Genomic DNA, 26,028 nt, shown 5'->3' with positions numbered 1-26,028 from the left:
GATATGGGCCAAATGTGGAAAAGTGGAATGAGCTTAGCTGGGGCATCTTTGTCAGCATGGATGAATGAGCTGAAGGGCTTCTTTCTGTGCTGTATGACTCTATGCACTATGTAAGGAAAGATTGAACAGGTTGGACATTTTTTTTAAAAGAGAAAAGACTTATAGATATGTAAATGTTTTGAATAAGAGTAGATGTATATACTGTCACGAGAAATCAGTTTCAGTGACAATAAGCAGGGAATATTGATGAATTCGTTTAGTTTAGAGATATAGCGTGGAAACAGGCCCTTTGGCTCAATGAGTCCTCACCGACCAGTGATCCCCACACATTAACTCTACCCTACACACACTCGGGACAATGTTTTACACTTATACCAAGCCAATTAACCTACAAACCTGTACGTTTTTGGAGTGTGAGAGGAAACCGAAGATTTCGTAGAAAACCTACGCAGGGGAGAACATACAAGGACCTGCAGTCAGGACCAAACCCGGGTCTCTGGCGCTGTAGGGCAGTAGCTCTACCGCTACCATTATGCCACTGTCCCGCACTTCAATGATTTCAATTGAGAAATAAGAATTTTCATTAATCAGAAGTGGTAAGAAAATGGAACTTCTTATCACATGCAAAAATTGAATCATTTAGTTCAGATGCTTTTCAAGGAAACTAGAAGCATGAGAGAAATGGACAAAAGCTATCCTGAAAGGCGGTTGAATGGGAGGAGATTCATGTTGATTATAAATGCCAGCATCCACCAGAATAGCTGAACGGCTGGTATCGGTGCTCATTATTTTTGTAATGCTATACAATTTCCCCAAGTAATCCAATGACAAATGGAGAAAAGTGATAGGTGACTCAGTAACCATGCACTCTTGTGAACTGATGCTTCAGGTTTTGGAAGAAAAGAAACTGGATTCTGTCAGAATGACTCGATCCTGGCTCTCTGCTTGCATCCTTTGCTAAGTAACATGGACTTTTCGTGGAGGTGGAGGTCTACGTAAACTGAATCACCACAGTCAACAGTCTCCTGACAGGGCAGAACAGAATCCACATAATGAGCCAGGCCCTAGCATTGTTCCCAAAGGAAGACCCGGACGGACAGCCTTTGACTGCTTGCCTTCTGTAAAAGGCATTTTTAACTATTTTTAAATGTCTCCGATAGAAGTATATTAAAACAGTTCAAACAGATTTAAATAGGTAATGAAATGTTTTTAAAAATAATTCACAAAATGCTGGAGTAACTCAGCAGGTTAGGCAGCATCTCAGGAGAGAAGGAATGGGTGACGTTTCGGGTCGAGACCCTTCTTCAGCAATGAGTAAAGTCTCCGATGGACAATCAGATACACCTGCATCTATCCTCCCGTTCATCTTACCCTCAAACATTTGACTCATGTACACAGTAGTCCACGGAATGCTGAGATATGAATGGCTGGAAAATGATGGTTTCCTTTGAAACTGCTGGTCATCAGTCAGCATCATTTAGGCCATTATTTGGAGCAGGCTGAAATTAGTTTTGGAAATAGCACAGAAAATGCATCAGTCGCATTCTAAACAGCCCATTTTGTGTCAATTAGGTTGAATAAATGGCAGCACACATATTAGTAGATCCATTCAATACTCTTCATTATGTCCTGCCATTCTCTTCAGTTTCCTACCACATGGAAGCTCAATGTATATCTGAGTGTGCTGTTTAATTTAAATTAACAAATTCAAACCTATTCCTCATAAAGTCTCCTGAGCCGTAGTCATGGCATCAACAATGTATTGGTGTAACATTTTTTTAAGCTAAATACTTTTTTAAAGGAATGCTTCAAGAATCCACTATTTCTGTTTGTTCCCACTGGCAGTGCTTGGTATGCTTGCTATGTGATGAGGCTGTGGTTTGGCTTTATATGTTGGACATGACAAAGCCATCTAGTTGAGTGGAATCAGAATTTAAGAAAACAAAATTAAATACAATTTGTATTCTTTCTCTGGCATAATACAAGGGAAACATTATTAATTTCAAAAGAAAGATACAAGGAACTACAGATGCTGGGATCTTGAGCAAAACATAAAATGCTGGAGTACTCAGCAGGTCAGGCAGCATCTGGGATGGAATGGATAGTTGATGTTTCGGGCCGGGGCCTTGTTCAATCTGAGGAGTCTCAGCCCACAACATTGCCTATCCATTTCCATTCAAGTGTTTTGCTTGATTTTGAAAAACTGTCCTTTTGACCACAGGAACTTGAATTTTTTGTTCTCATATGCCATTCAGGCTGCAATTAGATATTGTTGCCAACAACAGTCTGATAAGTCGTCCTTAAAAGCACATCTGAAGGTTACCCAAGACAAATTTAACCTATTTTCCTCAGTTAACTCTCATTACTTTGATGCAAATCACTGAGCTGAAGAATTAACTCTGTTTCACTCTCCACTGATATTTCCACCATTTGTGATATCTCTTTTACTGTAACTTCTCTCTACTTGCCATGATTGGGACTAGGTTGCAGCAGTGTGCTCTCCGGGTTACAGACAGTCTCTGCCGCTCAGTCTTTTTACAATCGCACAACTCACCCTACCTTCTCCCAGGATCCCTAAAATGGCGGTCGCAGTCAGTTGAATTTACCACGGGCCCAGGCCAGCCAACTGAATCAACTCCTGATCACACTGTGCATCACTACCATTTGTTTGCAGGATCAAATTTGTGCAAACCTGGGGCTGATTTCTTCAGTTACTACCTGATTTGTTTATAATTGGGCACAAACAATTTTCTCTTCAGACTGATTTAGCCAAGTGTTCCACATAGTAGCATTATTTTGGAAATGCTGACGCACATTACTTAATAGTTGTAAAAAAAATGAAGCGCTATTGAGGATGTGCAATTATAAAACTGGGGAAACCACTTAGTATTTATGTTTCTCCTGTTTCTCTGTTGAGTTGTTTGATTGGGTTAATATATGTTTCCCAGGGTGGAAAATAGATTTGATGTACAGATCAGGTGTAATTTGATTAAAAGACTGAGCAAACTGAATGGCCGACTTCTATTGTCACATCCCAGGAATGATGTGCGTTTATGTCTCTTGATATTGTCTCCATATTTCCCTCTATCATGCCAGCTCCAGAAAATCAGATTTTGAGCTGTACCTATTTCTTTCTTTTTGTATAATATAAAAGTTCTGCCAGGGTATTTCCATTAAATTAATTGATTAATTGAGATGCTAGTGGATCGATTGGATCATTATTTCCTAAAATATGGCTTCTCTTTATTACAGATAATGTGTTCTGCAATGAAAAAGTGTCTCCATTGGTGTTCTGAGGTGCAGCTCTTACATTCCCTTTTTGCTGCCTCTTTCAGGGTTTCTTCCGGAGAAGCATCCAGAAAAACATGGTTTACACTTGTCACAGAGAAAAGAACTGTGTCATCAACAAGGTTACAAGAAATCGCTGCCAGTACTGCCGATTACAGAAGTGTTTTGAAGTGGGCATGTCTAAAGAGTGTAAGTTCACATTTTAGTCTTTATCCTTTCAGTTTTTTAAGAAGTCCAGCTTGCCTCTGTGAATTGAAAATCAGTACGTAGAAAATAAATTTTTGGGGCTAAAATGTGGATTCATTTGCTTCTTCAAAGTCATTTTTGGGAAACTTTCATTGCTACATTGGCTCAGAGGAAGATGGATATTTGCTTCCCAGGGGTGAGGGAGGTCTGTTTTCATTTCAGAATCATATTATGAAGATTGTGCGCAGGAGTTTCGCATGTATTTTCTCACCAGAGCCTTGTAATAAAAGCACATACTTAAAGCTTACTGTTCCATCATTCGATAGACCATATTGTCAGTTAAAACCATAAGCAACATTAATACCCTAACTAGAATGCAAATCAAAATATAAACAAGAGCAATACTTTAACTCAGAAAAATATGATCAGATGTTTTGCAGAAGTTTGTGGAATATGAAGGCAAAGCCAAATAAGGTGTGATTCTAAATGAATCTCAGAGGTGGATTTTAAGCAGGCCCTTTAATGAAGCAGACATGCACATTCATTTGCAGTAAGAATTCCGGAGAGTGGATCAACCTGCCAATAGGTACCACGACCACAGACGGGTCGAAGAAGGATGAATGCACAGGAGGCTAATATCAATGGAGTAAAGATTCGTAGGATGGAAGGAGATTGTGGAACTTGAGAAGATTAGTAAGATAAAGAATAGTGAGGTCATGGAGAGTTTAGAACCAAGAAATTGTTAAATTGAAAACCAGATAGATCAGTGAAGAGAGCAACTGGTGATTGAGCAGTACTTGGCACAGAGTAAGATACAGGAAGCAGAATTTTGGATGTACTGAAGCCTGCAGAGAATGGGGGATTGGGAGGTTCCTCAGCAAAGAATTGGAATGATTAAGTTTGGAGGTGTTGAAGGCATAATTGAGAACATGAACTGCCTTAAGGAGTGATATTGTTGATGTGGTGTCAGTGAACTTTGTTAAGGAGGTACTCATGCATTGGAAACAGGACACCAAGTTAATAATCCGAACTCAAAGAATGGCTGTTGCCGGAAATCTGAAAACAGAGAATGCTGGAAATGATCAGCAACTGAGGCGGCATCCGTGGAAGGGAAAGAGAGTTCCCCATTAACTCTGCCATTCTCTCCGCAGATTCTGCTGGACCTGTTGAATACTTTCAGCAGTTTCTGTTTCATGCCAAGGCAATGAATAATCTCTGTAATAGAGGCAGATGTAGTTGGTGAGAAAGTAATGGCTTGTGGCTGAGGTCTAGTCTTACCATCTTACTCCCAATAAAAAATTGATGTTTTATTTAATATCAACATTTTTTTTTCTTTGTTTTACTCATTGCTGTCCATCTATTCCAAAATGGAAATGACCTTATTTCTAGTCATAAAAAGAGTCACTGAAGTTAACATCGCAAGGGAAAAGAATTAACATTGTTCGAGGTAGAACCAATTTCCAACAGTGTTTCATTAATAATCCCTGTCAGTTCAACTTCTTTATACAATGCATTAATCCTTTCAAGATAGTACTTCTAACAATGGTATCAGTTTCCAAACTGAAACAAAATTTAGTTTTCTTGTTGTGGTGAGAATCACTTAGACAGTGATTCTCTTGATCCAGTGCTACAACTTCACCATAAAATTTGTGAAACTCCAGACAACAGTTTTAACCCAGTTCTGTTAAACTTTCACTGCCAATTTAGGAAGTTATCAGTTACATTCCTGTGGAATAGTTCCATTCCAAAGTTTTTTATAAATGGGAGTAAACCCAATCAAATGGAATGTGTTTTTTTTTCCATTGTGATGGTACACTACAATTGCTCCCCTTTTCTCTTTCAGTATATAAATATTTACAAAATGATGCTTATAAAAACTAATATTGATAATATATGGATCATATTTTCAAAATGAAAAGTTAGTTTTCAAAATGAAAAGTTAGTTTTCAAAAGTCCAAACATTTACTTCATAGTTCATAATAATTTTTAAACTGTTCAGCAATATTGTAATACCAAATTTGAATTTTACCGTAACTTTTAGAAACATTTCATCTTGTATGGAATGCCTATTATTTCTCTCAGCAAGGACAAAAAATTTAAAGAAAGCATCTATGAAATTATAACAAAGCCAGAGATTCAGTATGGAAAAAAAGAGCTAGATAAGGAACAGTTTGGTAGAGGAAACCTTATAGAAAGACATTTTCGCCACTGCAGTAAAACAAAAGATTAACATTTTAACCATAATATGTGCCAATGTTAGATGTTGCAAGATTGGTACACAGGCATCCAATTTATTGATTTCACTTTAAACATATTTTGTATGTTTGTGTTTACTTATTTATTTAGTTTGTCATCCAGTTTCATTAAATGCTTGTTATTGCTATGTTGTAAATATTTTATATGTGGCTCTTAATATTTTATTTCAAATGTAATGAAGGTTCCATTAAGCATTTATGAAGCCGTTATACTGTAACATTACAAGAAGTTACATAATCCCTTGAGTGTATATGCTTTCACAGCACATACATGCTTCTAATCATGTGATATACATGCATCTGATTTTCAATAAATCAGTTAAATAGTGTATGTTTTGTTACTTAGCCAGAGCAATCATATCGCTGTAAAACATTTCCTCATTTATACACTCAAAAACATATGGATTCAGTATGGTCTTCAATAAGCTTTCAATATTTGAGGTAAAATATAGACCCTGTCTTAGAGGAGAATATTTCTTCATTCTATTGTGTCAAATTAAGGCCAAAATGGTCATTCCACTTTTTTAGTCATATGAGCTCATGCTGAATTTAGTCTTTGATACCTAAAAGAATTAAATCTATCGGCATGGTTTATACTTTTTGTACTTTGGTACCAGGTTTCCAAATAAATTATGTTAAATAAAATTATTAGATGAAAACAAGTCTATTCAGAGAATTCTGATGAAAATTTATTACAAAAGGTATACTTTTGCTTCTATATTTGATACAGCAATATTTTATATGATCCTAATTTTTCTACTTCACTGAAGCAAATAAATAATCTCTTATTAATTCAAACAAAGAAACATATATCTTCGTCAGTGTCCAATATGCAAATAAAATTTTAATGATATTCAACCTGCCACTGTGATGTATTTTAATCACCCTATCTTCACTTAACCTTGCAATGAGACATCGCACAAATATCCATTCTCCCTGCATAAAGATTACCATACGTCGTTGATATAAAACATGTCCCACAGTCAAGCTTGACCGTGACTTAAATGGGTATGGACTTTGGAATGGATAATGATTTTGAGCTGATACTTTCCCTATTCCAGTGATTCCAAAACAAATTGTATTGACCACTCAGCCAGGCACTACACCTGGAGCATTCTGAGCCTCCATGGATCAGCAACACAAGGATCAATTTATTTACTAATCTCACTATTAAGATTTAATATTTTGCATAGTAAGGCAGATGCAATAGAAATATGTAAAACAACGGCAGGATAGACATGTTTTTGATGGAAGATGTTTAAAGCATTGAATCTTAATATAAAGGTAGACTGCATGAAAAATAAAGTTCTCTTCGTTTATTCAACCTCCACATTCTAATAAATGAATTATCATCTAAACAATAAGAATCATGGACACTGGATTTTATGTTCTTGTAGTACCCAGCTCAGCTGTGCGATCAACACTATTTGCACTGTGTGCTTACCCTTGTTCTTGCTTCACACCTCAGTTCATTTTCATCTTCTGCCATTTCAAATGAAGAAACATGCATCATTTATCATTTCCCCTGCAATTCATTGAATGCAGTCACTTTAGTATCCAGTTAACAATTCCACCTGTCTCCTGTAGAGATCTGGGATTATTGGTGTTTCCCACTGATGCAGAAAATGACATCTTGTGAAACAGCTTGAGGTATTCTCATAACAACTTGAAGTATTCTTGTACGAGCTGAGGTGTTCTCGTACATTATTCTTGAATTCTCATTATATCAATAAAAGTCATGGTTGATGACAGTCTTTAAAGCTGCGCATCCGATATCAGATTGTTTTTATGCATGTTAACCTTCCCCAAACATTTAGCATCTTGAAAATGGTCGATCTGTTTTGGTCAGGATTCCTCATCCATTGGGCATGTTCATACCAAATTCCAGGATATTTAATAGTAGGGCACTTTAATTTTAAAAGACTCTAAGATCTCCCAATAATCCCATGTAATGTGAAGTGGTACTCCCAGCTTTTGTCTCTTCTTTCCCACCACTGCTCTTGCATGAGTCTTCCTTATCTGAAGTAATTTTGTTTACAGCAGACTGTGGTCAGATATACCTATAAGAGCAGGAATTTCTGGCTAGTGTTCTGCAATTTAGTTAAGAGGTGCTATTTTACTAATAACATTCAAATCTCCTGGATATTATTTGCATCATTATTTACATATCCAGGTGGATGTTTGGGTGGGTGTAGGTCACTGCGATTGTGTTTGTGAAAATGAGAGAGCAGCACAAATAATGGGGAGAACCTTAATGGACAGAGAATGATAAAGGTTGTACTTGAATGAGAGAGTTCCCCATTGTAATTTAAAAGCAAAAGGCTGCAAATGCTTGAAATTTGAAATAAAACCATAATGCAGTAGGTACTCGGCAGATGAGACAGCATCTGTGGAGAGAGGAATGGATTTAATGCTTCAGGACATTAACTTACATTAAAGTTACTTCATTAATACATTGGATTTCTTTGCTCAAATGTTTTTAATCATTGTTTCTGCACAGCGTTAAGTCCTTTCTCTTTGCACTTATTAGTTTAGTTTAGAGATACAGCACGGAAACAGGCCCTTCGGCTCACCGAGTCCGCGCTGACCAGCGATCCCTGGACACTAGCACTATCGTACACACTAGGGACAATTTACAATCTTTACTGAAGCCAATTAACCTACAAACCTGTACGCCTTTGGAGTTTGAGAGGAAATCGGAGCACCCAGGGAAAAACCATGTGATCACAGGGAGAACGTATGAACTCCATACAGATAGCACCTGTAGTCAGTCTCTGGCACTGTAAGGCAGCAAATCTACTGCTGTGCCACCGTACTGTTTATTATTTTTAATATACTAAAACACTTGATAATTACATCTATTGTTTCATACAATATAATTATACAATATTCTCATTAAAATGAAAATAGGAACATTGACTGGCAGATCAAATAATGTTTCCTTTTGTTACTTGTTCAAAGCTGCATTGCAGGCTGTGAGAAGGGGGAAAAGTATAGACAACAGAAATATTTTGCACAGAACTGGCACTTTCACAAAATACTTAAAATACTTCATAGATGCATAATCAGAAAAAACATGTGTGGAAACGAAGAAAAATACATCAAGAGACAATCAAAAAGTGGGTCTAAGGGAAATCTTATGGGTGGGGGATCTGTAGAAGCTGAGAGTGAATTCCAGAATTTAGGGCCTAGGGAAATAAAGGTGTTGTCCTCAATGGTTGGTTAAAGGAGTATGGTAGGGTAACTGCTTGTCTATTCTATCAGGAACATCTCAACCTTCAAAATTCCGGTCCTGGTCCCACAAAGAATGACAGTAGGTGAGGATATGTTCCTCTTTCTCCACGCCTGAAGTGATCATTGCTAACTCTATCAACATATACTTCCCAATTCTTAACTCCCAATCAGATTGAGACTTCCAGTTAACTTACCAACTCTCTCAAAACGAATGAATGACTCACTTTTAGAAGAACAGTACTCTATATTCTGCCAAGGCCGTTATACCCAATAGTATGAACATTGAATTTTCTAACTTGGAGTAACCCAGACGTACTGTAATCCATTCTCTCTCCTTCTGGTTCCATTTGTCTATTACCCACACATCACACCTACTGGTTCTCCTGTCCCCTCCCCCAACTAGTTCCATCTGCCCAACTTCCCTTTTTTTTTATCAGGTTCCAGTTATCACATTCCTTACTTAACAGATTCTTTATCTTTAGCCTCTCGTTTCCACTTATCACCTTCCCGCTTCTAGCTCTAATTCCATCTTTCCGTCATCCTGTGTGGCTCCATTTGTCCCTTTTGTGTCTCTACCTAACACCCACTAGACTTTCTCTCCTAACTTCACCCTTCCCCCTTCACTATCTGGCTCATCTGCCCATCACCTCCCAGCTCATTTTGTTCTACCCAATGCATGCAAGCCCCGAGCTTACCCGCCCCTACTGGATATCTTCCCTCTATGCTCCCTTAGTTAGCTAGAAGGAATCAGAGGGTGGTTGAGGGTTGTTTTGTATTTGATGGCCTATGGCTAGTGATATAACTCAGGGATCGGTGTTGGGCCCACTGATGTCTGCCATCTATCTGAAGAAGGGCCTCGACCCAAAACATCACCCATTCCTCTCCAGAGATGCTGCCTGTCCCGCTGAGTTACTCCATCTTTTGTGTCTATCTTCGGTTTAAACCAGCATCTGCAGTTCCTTCTTACACATCTATAGTAACAATATGGGTTATAATGTTGTTTCCAGTAATTGGGCTGATGTCCTTTTCCATGTTGTATCAATCTTTGATTCTCTAATACACAACACTGATGCAAGGTCTCAACCCGAAACATTGGCTATCCTTTGCCTCCACTGATGCTACTCAACCAGCTGTTCCTCCAGCAGTTTGAATCAGTTTACAAACAAGGTCATCTCTATTTGGCAAGGCTTAATCACTCAGTCAGCAGTGAGGAAATTAAAACTGGGAGGTGAATGGAGTGGGAGATGGAGTAATGGGAGCTGAATGCTAAACCCAGAGGTTGTAACGAAGGCAGCAGAGAGCTACAAATCAGTGGGAGGAATGGGCAGTGATAGTCAGGGAAGTAGAAACTTCCCCACTGCCCATCCTTCATGAAGCAGTTCTCCGCACCCACTAGCTTAGGGAATCACTCTGCAGAGAAGATGGTGTCTACCATCTACTTCCCAGGTGAGATGATCACTGTCTCTGCAGGTGTGGAACAAGATCAGAAGAGTGGTTATGTAAAAACGTCAGCAATAAATACTACACAACAACAAAATATTTCTAGACTCGAGATATCTGCAGGCTCTAGATCATTTAAAAATGATAAGTCTCCAATTGATTTTGCATAATTATATTGTAGCCTGATGTATTTAGAGACAAATTTATAAATTTACTAGACCAAGTGGACCCATTAGGCCCGAACCTCTCCTGCATTGGTGTAGCACCCTCTCCTCCCCACTCCCCCCCATCCCCCTCCCCCCCACTCCCCCCCATCCCCCTCCCCCCCACTCACCCACTCCATCCCCCTCACTCACCCACTCCATCCCCCCCACTCACCCACTCCATCCCCCCCACTCACCCACTCCATCCCCCCCACTCACCCACTCCATCCCCCCCACTCACCCACTCCATCCCCCCCACTCACCCACTCCATCCCCCCCACTCACCCACTCCATCCCCCCCACTCACCCACTCCATCCCCCCCACTCACCCACTCCATCTCACCCACTCCATCCCCCCCACTCACCCACTCCATCCCCCCCACTCACCCACTCGAACCCCCCTTATCCGCCTCCCCTCCCCACTCACCCACTCAATCCCCCCTGAAACCCCCTCCTCCCCACCCCTCCCTCACCCACTCACACACTCCATCCCCCCTCAACCCCCCAAACCTCCTGCATTGGCCTAGCACCCACCCCTCCCTCACTGCCCCTTTTCCCTCCTTCCCCCCACTCACCCACTCCATCCCCCTCAACCTCCCTTGTCCCCCCTCCTCCCCCCCACTCACCCACTCAATCCCCCTTATCATCCCCTCCCCACTCACCCACTCCATGCCCCCTCAATCCCCTCCACCCCTCCCCTCCTTCACCCACTCATTCACTCCATTTTAAAACTTTAAAATGTCTATAACTTGGAGCTGAACACAAAATGGCAACCCTTCCCAAACTACGCAAGCATCGGTGCTGAAGACAACATGGCAACCCTCCCCCAACTGTGCACGTGCCGGAGCTGAACACAAAATGGCAACCCTCCCCTAACCGCGCACGCGCGGATGCAACAGCCATCAATTGGTCCCAAAGCTCTCCTGCATTGCTGTGTCCCCTCCTCCACTTTCACTACTCACCCCCCCATTCCATCCTCCCCTCCCCCCTCACTCCATCCCCCTCCCCCACTCCATCCCCCCTCCTCTCCCCACTCACCCACTCCATCCCCTCTCCTTCCCCCCCACTCACCCACTCCATCCCCCCACCCTCCCCCTCCACTCACCCACTCCATCCTCTCTCCCCTCCCCCCACCCCCACTCCCTTACCCCCATCCTAACTACCCCCCTCCCCCTCTACCCCTCCCCCTCCCCTCAACCACCCCATCCCCTCTCAACATAAACGGGCCTACCGATCTGTGGAACCATTGACAGCAAAAGCCACTTACCTGTTCCCCGTGCGTGCAGCGCTGATCGGCAGCGAGCTGCGGGGAACGACGGACAGTGGAGTGGCAGCGCTGGTCAATGGCGGCCGACGGCCACCTTGTTAGACCCTCTGCCGCCACCTCTTAAGAATAAAAAGTGATTTAAAAAAAAGACATTTATTCCAGCCCCAGGACAATGGTGAGTATGGTGGGCCTAAAATTGTTGCGCTATCATGTACTATTTTGGCTGTGTCAAGCCCCCCAAAATATACAATTAATAAAACACATAAACAGAGAGTTTTAGTAATAGACAGACAGACAGACAGACAGACAGACAGACAGACAGACAGACAGACAGACAGACAGACAGACAGACAGACAGACAGACAGACAGACAGACAGACAGACAGACAGACAGACAGACAGACAGACAGACAGACATTCCACAATAGCTCACCTTATGGCATTTACTAATAAATATATGCTATCTGTCAAATAAGCTCAGCAGAGGAAAGTAATATTAAGTTATGTTAATGTTCCCAAGTTGAAATTTTCCCTTGTTTTGAAAAGTTTGCTTAAAACATGTGGCATTATGCCGACTTAAAGCACAATTACCAGTAAAGTTAGGAAAAACAATGTTGGTTTTTGCTCAAATAAATTAGTAGTTGAAGAACAGGGTCGCCTGTGCCAGAAAGCTGTCACCTGGGTAGGGTCAAATCAAATTCCAACCATCAAATTGGTTAAATCATACCAGACTTTTAATCCAAGAGTCCCAATTTATAATTTTAATAGATGGTCAACCTAACTTTGCCTCTGATGGTTTGTGAGGTTAAAGGGGTTTCTGGTCATTTCATACTGATCAGGAAGGTCATCGCCATGATTCCTTGACTGTGGAGCATTAACTGATCAGAGGCAGGCCAGCAGTAATTCCCTCAAGATCACTGGGCTTGGGAGTAGGAACATTAGTGAGAGTCTCTGGCTGCTACAACAACTCCTGATGAAAGTGCAGATGTGTGGGAAATGGGTGAAAGGGGGATTAGACACAGCTGCAATGCTCTTTTACTCAGTTATTTTGATGGCTCTTTGCCTAGGCACACATAAAGAAAGGCTTTGTGATAGAATAGGACTCCTGGAGGCACGTAGTTGGCATGGAGCAATATCATCAGGTTCGGCACAGAATAATAGAAAATGAGGAAAAAAGAAGCTGGACAGTGTGATTTTTAGTCCTGTGTCCAAATCATTTCCAATAATACATTGTGAGCCGGAGGTCATTTTTTGACTGTGGAATTGTTTCACATTCTACCAAGATTCATGCATCATTTTTAGATCAAAGTTTTTGTCCTTGAGAGTTTGCACACTGATGAGGGTTCAATCCTTCTGCAATGTGGCTCCGCTGAGTACTGCTTTAATGGAGGTGTTGGTTGACAAACTGCTGCATCATCTGTATCCCTGAGAGCTACTTCTCTTCATAAAAATCTAACCAAATCTTAAGCCTCAAATTAAGCAACCTCAAAAATGGTAGTTTCTTCATCACTGAAATGTTGTTTAGGATATTTCTGTACAACATAGACGATCAATTAATTATACCTGAACAAATTCAATCCCTTCCATGGCAACCAGATAACCAATCAGCTTCTCCAAAAAACAATTTATTGGAAGATTTGAGTTAACAACTGCAGTTAGAAAATACTTAGCCTGCTGAATAGCAATATTAGCATTGCCAAATGGAACATTAATTGACGGTTAACATGAATCAATTTTGGATCAAATGTCAGTAACGTGTCATTTAATGTACCTGTACCTGATTGATTTAAAGATTTTATCTTAGCCTTACAACGTCAGTTCCATTTCATCTGCAGCAAGTAACAACAGTAAATTTTTAAGGAAAAAATTGAATTCCTTGCGTTTTAAGCTGGCGGATCCCTAAATTAATGAAGATGAGGAAGAACAAAGGTGTCAAAGTTTGTCTCGAAACAACATTACTAATGTGGAACCAACTGGGTCAGCCACATTAATCAAATAAAGCAGAGACATGGATTGGCGCGCTGTGAATATTACAGCATATACTAACGAAATTCTGGGAGTAATCTGAGTTGGACCTTGTTTCAATGAGATGGACAGCAGATGTTCTCACTTTTAGCTGCATGAAGTATTTGCCACAATTAGACAACTGTTGGCTATATTGTTAATTTGCCATCTGTGAAATGATGACTTCGTTTCAAGCAGTCATTTGTAGTCAAAAGTTCCTAGTGGTGGCATTGCTATACACAGTTTCTGATACACCCTTTCTGATGTTGTCTTTTTCTTCCAGTACAGGCAGTCCCTGGATTCCAAAAGCCTGACTTAAGAACATGCCTACATACGAACAGGCTCTCACATTATTATTAAATTAAAAAGTCCTACATACATATGTATATACATTTGTCCTGTGAATGGCAAAAATAATTCCCTCTCTCTCTCTCTCTCTCTCTCTCTCTCTCTCTCTCTCTCTCTCTCTCTCTCTCTCTCTCTCTCTCTCTCTCTCTCTCTCTCTCTCTCTCTCTCTCTCTCTCTCTCTCTCTCTCTCTCTCTCTCTCTCTCTCTCTCTCTCTCTCTCTCTCTCTCTCTCTCTCTCTCTCTCTCTCTCTCTCTCTCTCTCTCTCTCTCTCTCTCTCTCTCTCTCTCTCTCTCTCTCTCTCTCTCTCTCTCTCTCTCTCTCTCTCTCTCTCTCTCTCTCTCTCTCTCTCTTCTCTCTCTCTTTCTCTCTCTTTTGTAATTGTTCCTTCTTGTCTTGTGTGCTTTTGATGCCTTTCATTACAATACTGTGGAGGTATGGTTACTATATCAAATGAGTTTTATATCATTCTATATCAAATCAGATTTTCCATCTGATATAGAAAATTAACTTGCAGACATCTGTAGAAAAAGAACAATTTGTTATCCAGGGATAGCTTCACTGCGGTGACCAGAACTATACACTGTACCTTTGACTGTGTCTTAACATGTCGAAAACAATTTGAGCATTGTACCCTGGTCAATAAAGGGAAAAAATCCAAATTCTTACCAAACCACCTTTTCTACTGCTCTGTTACCATTTGTGTTTCCTGTTAGACAGTGACTAATTAGTCATCAGGCAGTTTGAGCAAGGATTGTGTTGAGCAGGACAACTTAGCATTAATTCTGTTAGTGAATCATTGCCATCATTGGTTTTGGTATCGGTTTGGTATTGGTTTATTATCGTGCCGTGCACTGAGATATTGTGAAACACTTGGTTGCATGCTATCCAGTCAAATTATACTATATATGTGTACATTCAAGTCATAAACAGCTGGTGGTGGAAAGAGAAGAAAAAAAACAGAATGTAGAATATGGTGTTACGCCATTATATTACAGTTGCAGAGAAAAAAAATCTAAGATCCGCAATGAGGTAGGTTGGAAAATCAGGAATCACCTAGCTTATGGGAGGATTGTTCAGTAGTTTGATAACAGTGAGGAGAAGGCTGTTCCTGAATCTGGTGGCATGTGCTTTCTGCCCGACAGAAGAGGAGAAAAGAGGGAATGATCGGGGTGATAAATGTTGGTTGCTTTTTCAACGCAGTGTGAAGTGTAGACATAATCAATGGTGTGATGGCTGGCTTGTGTGATGGATTGGATTATATCCACATCACAGCCTTGTAGGGCAACAGTGTTGATAATTATTGTGGAAGATGTTTTAGTGTCTATTCTCACTGATTGTGATCTATTGGTCAGGATGTCAAGGGTAGCAAAGGGATCCTAGGTTCAGGAGTTTTGGAGATGGGTTTGGTTAGACATATGGTGTTGCAGGTAGAGCTATAGTCAATAAATAGGATTCTTACCAAGACGTCCTTGTTATCCAGATGTTCCAGCGATGAGTGTAAGACCAGGGAGATGGTATCTACCATGGACCAGTTGTGAATGTAGGCAAACTGCACTGGGTCAAGGCTATCTGGGAGGCTGGAGTTAATGTGCACCATGACCAGTCTCTTGAAGCACTTCCTGGCCACATTGTGGAAATTTTCATACCAAGTCAACATCTGCAACACTTTACACACCTTACACACCATTTTTGAGACGGCTGACTCTTATACTGGGTATATGTATATGTTTTCTTTATAGAGTCATGGAGTGATACAGCATGGAAACAGGCCCTTTGGCCCAACTTGCCCCCACCGGCCAACATGTCCCAAGCTACACTAATCCCACCTGCCTACATTTGGCCCATATCCCTCCAAACCTGTCCTATCCATGTACCTGTCTAACTGTTTCTTAAAGGTTGGGATAGTCCCTGCCTCAACTACCTCCTCTGGCAGCATGTTCCAAACACCCACTACCCTTTATGTGAAAAGGTTACCCCCTCAGATTCCTATTAAATCTTTTCCCCTTCATCTTAAACCTATGCCCTCTTGTCCTCAATTCACCTACTCTGGACAAAATACTTTGCATCTACCAATCTATTCCTCTCATGATTTTATATACCTCTATAAGATCACCCCTTGTACTCCTAGGAATAGAGTCCCAGCCTACTCAACCTCTCCCCAGAGCTCAAGCCCTCTAGTCCTGGCAACATCCTCGTAAATCTTATCTGTGCCCTTTCCAGCTTGACAATATCTTTCCTATAACATGGTGCCCAGAACTAAACACAATACTCTAAATACGGCCTCACCAACTCTGTACTCTGACCAATGAAGGCAAATGTGCCAAAAGCCTTTTTGACCTCCCTATCCACCTTCAAGAAACCATGCACCTACACTCAAAGATCCCTCTGGTCTACAACCTGGCCTCAGCAAATTTCAAACACCAGCTGTCTTCGAGATTGAGCCATGTCTAATGGATGGGAGTGGAATGCCAGTACACTGTATAAAATATGGTCCCAATGCTGATGCATTTTAGAGGAAACTATCCAACGTCTAGTTCTAAATTTTAATGAAGGATGGTCTCTCAGTAATAACAGCACATACTTTTTAATGTTATGTGTGCATAAATTCTTAATCTCATCCATATAAGATAGTTTATTTGATGTATAGTTTGATCTGTGCTTCTGCGTTGAATGCAGCATTGTGTTTCAGAATAATATTCTTAAAAGTAAAACTGCATTAAAGTAAACTTATCACTCCCAGGGAAGAAAATACCTAAAGTTAATGCAACACTTCAAATTTATGCTGCTCCCAATTTTTTGTGACTAATAAATTGCTTGCTAAATGTGGAAGGATTCTGGGGATGGTGGAGGGCCTTGCTTGCATTGTTTGAGGCTGACCTTGTGCTGTAAAAGCTGAAGGGGAGCTGATAGAAAGAAAATCAGTTGTTAACCCATAGGCACATTGAATTTTCATTGTGCTTATGAATTGGAATCACTAGCAATGGAATATAAAAAACATTAGTAATGATAGGTTAATTGACATAGGGAGAAACGGTTTGACTGCCTTCATCCACATGTAGTTATCCATGTTGAAAAGGGAATCTTATTTTCATATTGTTCTTCAAAGGTTTAAAATACAGCTTATGAACATTAGGGGTTAAAAATATCTCTTTTTAACAGGAATGGTCATTTCCTGTATATCAGCATCCATAATAATCTATTCTGCTACTAAATCAGATCGGTGGTAGAGTATTCTTTGATGGATAGCCAGCTTGTGTTAAAGTGCTTATTGTTCAAGGATAGATGCCAGCGCAGTAGCAGGCAGAAAATGGACAGCAGTGTGAGATTAGCACAATACATAACTATCAACCATTCATAATCAGAGCTCCAGTACCAGATGCTTTTCAACAGATTTTGGGAATTTGATTAAATACCCCACAAGCTGCTACTAATGAAGATTATTCCAAATCATTTTTAATGCTAGACTGTAGATTCATTGAACTTCTCAGGACACATACATGCCATGCAGTAAGATTGTTTATCTAAATTGATGACATCCCATTTCCTGTTTAGGATATTGGAAATACTTAAACACAATTTTATATTTAATATGCCTCTCAGGCAAAGCCAGTTTTTGTGTCCAAATGTTTACTCAGGCATGTTAGTAATAATTATATTGCATGAGATAAATATTAAAATAATTTAATCAAAGTTTTACCATGATTTTTTGACATTGAATCATTGCTACCATTCTCTTGGGCAGGGAAGTGAAGTAGCCTACACATGGTAATTGTGCAACCCCGAATAAATGTTTTAAAGTTGTATACATAGATCAAACCTTATTTTTGTTTTAGTCCCAATATATAAAATGTATGCAACATTACCGATGACTGTTCATGGAGCATTAATTGAATTTTTGAAAGATCTATCTTTTTTTTGTGGTACAATGTAGTGAATTGAATGTAATTAAATTTAAAAGATTATAAACCATTTTTTTTTTGATGTGCACTTCCATATCCAACTGGTATTAAATACAAGACATTTTAGTGGTTCTGTCTACATTTTGGTCTGTAAGATCTAGTGCTACTTTCACTGAAATTGAAGGAAAGCAGGATCGTCCAACATATATCTACACAAATTAGGATACAATATTTAGAGAATAAATTAACACTGTTATAAGATAACTATTAAACATATAGGTTCCATGAATCCTAGCATAATTTATAATATTTATAATTATAATAATATTTCACAATAGACTTGCCATTTGTTTATGATGCGATAGCTTTTTTTCCACGTTATGCTTCAAATAAAGCATTAAAATAATTTCTTCTCTGTTAAAATGGAAACAAGTCAGTCATCACAAATAAATCTAACCTAGAGGTGACTACAGCATTTAAAAGCAATATTAATTGGAGTTTTACTTTCTCAATTGAAAAGTGAAAAATGTTTTCAGGTCACTTGAAGTCAGTATGCCATTTAACTCCTTTCAAAAAGCACCATGCAATAACACAGTGATAAATATATTAGAGCACCTAATTGGCATAATTCTGTTAATTAACATTCAATGGAAAACTTTGCTAATGACTAGGATCTGCAAGATGCACTTCAGGAATTTTACAAGAAGGTTGAATGGCAGGAAAAGAACAATTAATCCTTGTATTTGTAGACCTCATAGATCTTGATCTCCTAGATCTCCCAGAAACTTTGCAATCTCTCAGTATGTTTATTCCATTCAAAAAAAGTGGGATTGGCCAGTTTCAAGATCCTGTTAATCTTCAAAATATTGCTGTTACTGTGCAAGTCAAGAGTTGAAAGGAAGAATAAAAATGGAATAGAAGTCAACATAATAATGTTTTTTGAGATCTTTAGATGATTTGAAATTCATCATTTGCTTCTCAAGATCTTATTTTGATTTCCTGAGGCATTATTTTTCAGTTTCTTTGTCTTGTGTCTTAACCACAGTAAAGAAAATGGAAAAACTGCCAAGAAGGAATTTGCATTTCTCTATTAACATGTTACAGCTATAATGTGTCACAAAATGTTTTATACTTAAACAATGTCAAGCACTGGAGATTTACCAGAAAAGTATCAGGATGGAACAGAATGATTTTTATGGAGAGAATAGAGAATCTGGGAGTTTTCCATTAAACGGAGAAATTAGATATTGGAAAACTCTCAGAAGGCCAGGCATTATCTGCAGACAAAGAAGTAGGTTTAATGTTTCAGGTTGATGACTTTTCACCGAGACAGCTGGGATTGTTTCAGAGGAGAGAAGTTTAAGGAGAATCAATAAAAGCCTTCCAAATTAATGCGGTCGATAGGGAGAAACTGGCAGGAATACACAGATTTAAGGTAGCAGAAAATACAAAAATACAAATAAAGAATGTTAATTAACATAATTATGCCAAATGAAGAGCATGGTTGTTAATACAACCTATTATAATCTGGAATTGAATCTTCAGTTTAAATAACAACATTTCAAAATGGAAATGAATAAGTATGTAAAAGAATTTTGGGAGAAGAACAGGAGAGTGAGGTTAATTGGATCGCACTTTTACAATGAGCCAAGAGCCTCTGTTGTGAGATGCTTTTATTCAGATCCTGGCTGAGGAACTAAATAGGTCACTGATGCAGAAACATTCCTTCATAAGTCATCAAGGCATCCTTTATTGTAATGTAAAGGTCTGTATCTGTATGAATCCTCCCATGGGATTCTGTTTGCTTCTCACTCCCACAAGAAGCCTTTACCCTCCAGTGATTTGCGACTGTCTTTTGGATCCCCTAAAGCCAAATTGCAATCTAATTAAAACACTGAGCCCCACCATCAACCAAGAGTGACCTTAACACATCCTCAACCAATTGCAACTGCTAACCTCCATTCCTCCAACCAACCAACTATGGTCTTGCTTCTACCCCTTGCATTTCAACCCTTCTTATCAGCTCCTGCCACATGATCTCTCTTAATCAGAAAGCACCACCACAGTCACATCCTGCCCCCTGCCTGAGCTCTCTATGAATCAGTATACCAAGACCCATCTGAGATACTCCATCATGAGAGATGTGCAATAGAATATTGATAGAGGAGGTTGACAACACAGCCTGGTCTCCAGTACATCATCCTGTAGATGTTTAGTGAGTGGTGCAATATATAGGCCATGCTAGATTCCCAAATATAAAATATGCTGTATCTTAAACCAGGTTAGGTAAGTTGATGAATACAATTACATCACACAAACCAACATTGTACACTGTTTACCATCCCAGTAGACGTTTGCACTTAGAACATTGGGCCCCTTGATTTCAGTTGTCTTTGTGTTTTCACAGAAACCTTGTAAATGTAGCAAATTACCATAGCATCAATTTTAGTTGTGAGACATCTGAGTGGAATTCCATGTTAATGTTGATTTTTTTTTTAAGTCATCATATGAATACTCTTGGTTTGGTACCACTTTTATAAGTGCTTAAAAAAGTTCTGTACTTGAAGTATTGATTCCCGCTATTTCAGCTAGCGTACAGCAGGAAGCTGGCGGCATGACATCACAGTACCACAAAGGAGGTTCTGAAAGGAGTTTTGGCAGAGACTTGCTGATTCCAAGTGAGTTGAAACTTCAATTTGACTCACTTCTATACATTCAGAAAATTTACATTGGTGATTAATTATAGTCCTAGTCATGTTTAAAATTGAAATTTCATTATGGGAGCACCAGACATCTGTAATTACATTGGCATTGCATACATCTACTTTCTTGTGTTTTAAAGGGGTGGGAAAGATGCTCATCATTCTGAGAAAACTTTCTTTTTGCAAATGTTGCCATCCAGTGTTAACATCAAGGGTTTTTAGGTTAGTAATGCCAGAGCCTGTTGCAGCACACAGTCCTGTTTATTTTGTGTTGTTTTGAGTGTGGTTATCATTTTTGTGCCAGTTGGTTCTGTTGGTTTACTGGTATTTGGCTTGAAATCTGACAGTCTGCTTTTCTTGATGGAACACTTATGCTTACGGCAGAAAAGATTTTCCACTCTGAGGTAAATTTAATCCTGGACTCATAGGCCGGAGTGCAATACTCAAGACCATTGACAAGCACACCATGTCTTCTATATTTAAATCTGGAATAAACAAGGACTCTTATTTATGAGCATGTTAACTTATGACTCACTTGTGACTTTGTGCAGAAAAATACAGGGCAACTCACTATATTCTTTTGTGTATTTTCTTTTTAATTTTAATTATTCTTTCAATGGCTCTTTAAATATCTCATCAATACATAGATTTTTAAAAAAGATTATTGTTTAATGTTTCATGCATGCTGCCTCCTGGGAAGTATTCTTCCACTGTAATATTGTCTTCAATTGTTTGAGCGATCAACTGGTGAGGTAGAATAATTTTCATAAAGCTTAGTTATATTAAAATCAAAATGTTATTGTCGGTATAAAAAGTGGTCACAAAGTAAGTTTGGATAAAAAGTGCGATTGAGCCACTGATGTGGTCCTTTCAGAATGCCAACATTGCAGTCTTTACATTACAGCTTCAACGTTTAATTAAACAGGCAAACCACCATACATGTAGATGATATACCTAGATTATGTGCTTGAATTCTAGTTTAGATTTTAAACTTACAAACTCACAGCTCAGAAGTAAAAATGCTAACACCTAATTTATATCTATTTCAGTTACTATGACCATAAAAATCTGTTTATAGTATTATTCAGTTCGACAACAGAAAGATTATTAACTAGAGTGCCACCAACCCAATTCTACAAGCATTGACCAGTTAGTTGCCTACAAACTGCATTGATGAATATGTTGATAAATTACAAGTGACAAAATTTGACTGCGCACTCACACAGTTTTCTAACAGTCTGTATTTTAATAAATGATATGATTATTTGTAACTGGTCCAATGGAAAGAGAATCTGAATTGGTTATGCAATCCATATTGGCAGCATCATTGTTGTTTGTGGTACATATGAATAACTATAATATGTATACAGCCATCATTGCTCGGTAAATAGGCCCATGCTGTAATATTGCAAAATTTAGACAGAGACATTCCAGCTCTCATGTTCAAAAGCAAATTAATGGTGCCTACAGCCCAAAATGAACATGTTTTCATGAGTGTTCATTGGCTATTAAAGACCTGTTGAAGAGGATCTTGAATTTCTCGAGATTAAGCCATTTAGAAAGCACTTCGTGACCAATTACTTTGAAATAATCTTGCTGCAAATGCTTATTTTTCAATATTTTCTCTGGTAAGAGACTTTTTAAGAACTAAAGAGACTGCGGATAATTTGGCTGTGCGACAGAAAATCGTCAGCAACTACCACATCACTCCCCATGCGAATATCAGAAGGGAAAATCTGGTCAGATGTTACATAGGCACCAGAATCAATATTAAATGGAGACCAGAAAAACTGCGCAGATGTTGGAAATATGAAATAAAGACAGAAAATGTTGAAACTACTCAGCGGGTCAGGCAGCATCTTTAGAAAAAGAAACAGAGTTAATGTTTCAGATTGAAGCCCTTCATCACCAGTTTCCTACTCAAGGTCAAACATTGCTCCATTTTAATTCTAAATAAAATACTGTCAGATGTGAAAGAGCTGGGATCACCATTAATGTGGAGGATGCAGAAACGTACACTTTCCTGAAATTCAAGGCTAAATTCATTTAAGTTGATCCCTGTATAAGTTGTATATTGTGTGAGAGTTTAGAGGGACATGGCTTTAAATTCCATTAATTTTCTCTTCTTCAGCTGTAGAAATTCTCAAAGGCTAGTATATGAGAGAGTCGGCACACTTATGAATCACAAGAGACTTTTAGTATTTGGAGCAAGTATTTTTTTCAGCCTAGCTGGAACACTTACATGACTTTTAAACCCTAGAGGCCAAAATTGCTCACTGTTGCAATAGATGACATTTGAAATAAATATGCTGAGCTAAAGTCATCATTAAAATATGACATTGAAAGGACACTGCTTTCCATTGATTGGTGTAAGGCGCAAACTGTGCCTTTTACCAACTGAAAAAGCTAACTCCATTTCTTTGTTGTTTTGTTATCACCATAATCATTTTGCCATTTTCTATTGCACAGTAAGATTTAAATTAATGAACAGAATTTGTACAAAATTAGCTATATTATAATGATTAATACAGCTGTGGTATATTGGATTGGGAATGACTCATCTGAGCATCAACTGCTTCCATAAAAAATATTTGATTAATCTGTTGTGCATATGTGCAGTTTAAATTGTTTTTACTACTCTGCACCATTTTAAAAATATTACATTTTAATCAACTACCAGGGATTTGTCCTCTGAGAAAGACATTTCCACGCTTGGATTTGTAAAAGAAGGTAGCAATTTAAAAACATGGTGGGGCAAAAAAGGGTCACATCTTGTTCTTATTTTTATTCCAGAGAAAGCTGCTAAGGCCCTTAGAACTTAAACTCGGTTTTTGTGAAGTAAGGGAAATTAGGGAAACTATTTTAAAGATTTTTAATTCATGTGGTGTTTTACAGTAAAATTGATGAGAAATAAAGGTCGGCCTGCTCTTTTGAAATGGCTTGGAAAGATTTCACGAGTTAAAAGATGATAGTTATAACATAGCTCTTGGAAGGAAGATCCAAATGCAAAAAATGGGATACATATTCCAAGATAGGCAAACTGGAGCCTCAAAGCCATTTTTTTTAAATTTGAAGGGAAATTTATTTTGGCTTCTGAGATGGAGGATTGTTGGCTTGGCTCCAGATCAATAAAATCAAACACCTGAAGCCAAGTTTTATTTTCAGTTTTTAAATTGAACCACTCAGTGGACTCGTGCTGACTTCTCTGACACCTTCAATCTGCCAACCCTCATGTATAAAAATATATAACCTGCTTTAATAATTCCTACTCTTTGAAAATAAATACATTGCTCTATGTTTTATTGGACTTGTAATCCATCTCATTCATTCTGCCTCTAAAGACTTAATTCTACTAATGTGCCAAGGTTGGCAGCTAAGCACCATTCTCTTTCCTTGGAAGTTAAACAAGTAGCAGTCAGAGCACTGTGATTGATAGAGTATAAAGCAACAGATATGATCATTGCTAGTTTACCTTTGGTGACTGTAAGGCAGCATTGAACAACTTGGACAAACTCAAAATTTACAGTGTTCTTTCTTTCCCATCCCTTTTTGATGTGTTCTCATTGCTTTTGCTCATTTCTCCTTGTCACAGCTGCTGAAGCAATGAAGGCTTTTGTTAAACTGAAGTAGAATTGGAGCCAAGTAGGGAAGGCAGCTACAAAAAATAGAACTGACATCATTAGAAGAAAAACTTGAAAGCAAGCAAAGGTTGTAGAGGGAATCGAGGTTGAGATAAACAGCTCATGGTGGAGCTTTGGCTGGAAAATGCTACAGAGCAATGTGGCTAAAAATGAGAGACAGAGTTAGAAAGCAATAAATGTCCTGATGCAGAGTCTTGACCTGAAATGTTAGCGGCTCCTTTCCTTCACAGATGCTGCTTGATTTGCTGGATTTCACCAGCAATTTGTTTCTGATCCCGATTCCAGCATATGCAATTGTGTGCTCTCTTTTAAATCTTTCCCAAGCGACAATTTCTTCATATAAAGGATTGTGCGTAAATTGTGCAAACTGACAGGAAGCTGTAGAGGCAGGCACAATGACTATGGTGAAAAAACATTTAGGCAGGTGCATGGCTAGGAAAGGTTTAGGGCGATCTGGGTCATTCACAGGCAAATGGGACCAGTTCTTTTATAAAATCTGGTCTATGTGGACAAATTGGGCTGAAGGGCCTTTTTCAAGCTCAAAGATACCATGAGTGGTTAGGTTTAGTTGAAAAGCAAATTACTTATTATTTACTCCCTTGATTCACTAACCTAACAGCTCAACATTTACAAACTTTCCTCTGTGTGGTTTCATTGTCAGTACTTTGTCCAATCTCAACAACGATTGAATTATCATTCTGGTTATTGTTTTATTTTTTACTTTATATAGCACTCTGGTCAGTGATAAATTTAGGCAGACTTAGTTTTGGAATTGCAAATCAAGGGAGCTTATGAACGAAAAGAAAGTGCCTCCCACTCCAAATCATTGAATTGGATTGTGAATTGGATCTGCTTGAAAGCACAATGGAAGGTGAAAGATTTCTGCTTAGTTTCATCCAGAACACAATTGTTTCAGAGAAGTGCAGAGGTGCAGGAGCTTCCAACATAAGACCCACACTAAATCTGTTAAGCATTCTCTTTGTAATGTAGAAACAAGAAACTGCCGATGCTGGTTTACAAAAATAGACACAAAGTGCTGGAATAACTCCGCGGTCAGGCAGCATCTCTGGAGAACATGGATAGGTCTGAAGAAAGTTCCCGATCTGAAACGTCACGGTGCTGGCTCAAAGGGCCGAATGGCCTACTCCTGCACCTATTGTCTATTGTCTATTATCCATGTTCTTCAGAGATGCTGCTTGACCCATAGAGTTACTCCAATATTTTGTGTCTAGCTTTCTCATCAGGTTTAGTTGAAAAGAACAATATTATTCATTATTTACTCCCTTGATTTACTAATCCTACCCCTTAATGTTCTATTGTGCTGATGGCAGAAATATACTTGAGAAGTTAACCCCACAAACATAAGCTCTCTGAATTCATAAGAAAATTACCATGGGGCATGACCAAAAGGCAAACCAAAGCACTGTAGCTCAGAAGCCTCCCAAGTGGACGTGCGAAAGTGCAGGTCAGAATTATGATTGTGATAAAGAATTCTACAATTAAAAAGTTAGTGTTTTCTGCAACTACAAATGAAAATTCCAAAGGGTATATCCCTGTTGC

The 26,028-nt window shown here is 38.9% G+C and overlaps 1 protein-coding gene across 5 annotated transcripts in view; it reads left to right on the top strand.

The window, feature by feature from the left end:
• The window catches only part of LOC144605587 (retinoic acid receptor beta-like), a 405,202-nt gene that overhangs the window by 302,622 nt on the left and 76,552 nt on the right, over nucleotides 1-26,028 (top strand). For 3 of the 5 annotated variants that reach the window (XM_078421021.1, XM_078421029.1, XM_078421055.1), the window contains 2 exons: nucleotides 3,336-3,477; nucleotides 20,714-20,803. In XM_078421021.1, the coding sequence (XP_078277147.1) occupies nucleotides 3,336-3,477; nucleotides 20,714-20,803 (232 nt within the window). The remainder of the gene's footprint in view (nucleotides 1-3,335; nucleotides 3,478-20,713; nucleotides 20,804-26,028) is intronic. The other 2 variants (XM_078421038.1, XM_078421045.1) reach the window with 1 other exon arrangement.

Source organism: Rhinoraja longicauda, chromosome 2 (assembly GCF_053455715.1).
Source record: "Rhinoraja longicauda isolate Sanriku21f chromosome 2, sRhiLon1.1, whole genome shotgun sequence".
NCBI classification, from domain to species: Eukaryota; Metazoa; Chordata; class Chondrichthyes; order Rajiformes; family Arhynchobatidae; genus Rhinoraja; species Rhinoraja longicauda.
Note: the sequence above shows the minus strand (reverse complement) of the source record. Positions and strands in the feature narration are given on the sequence as shown.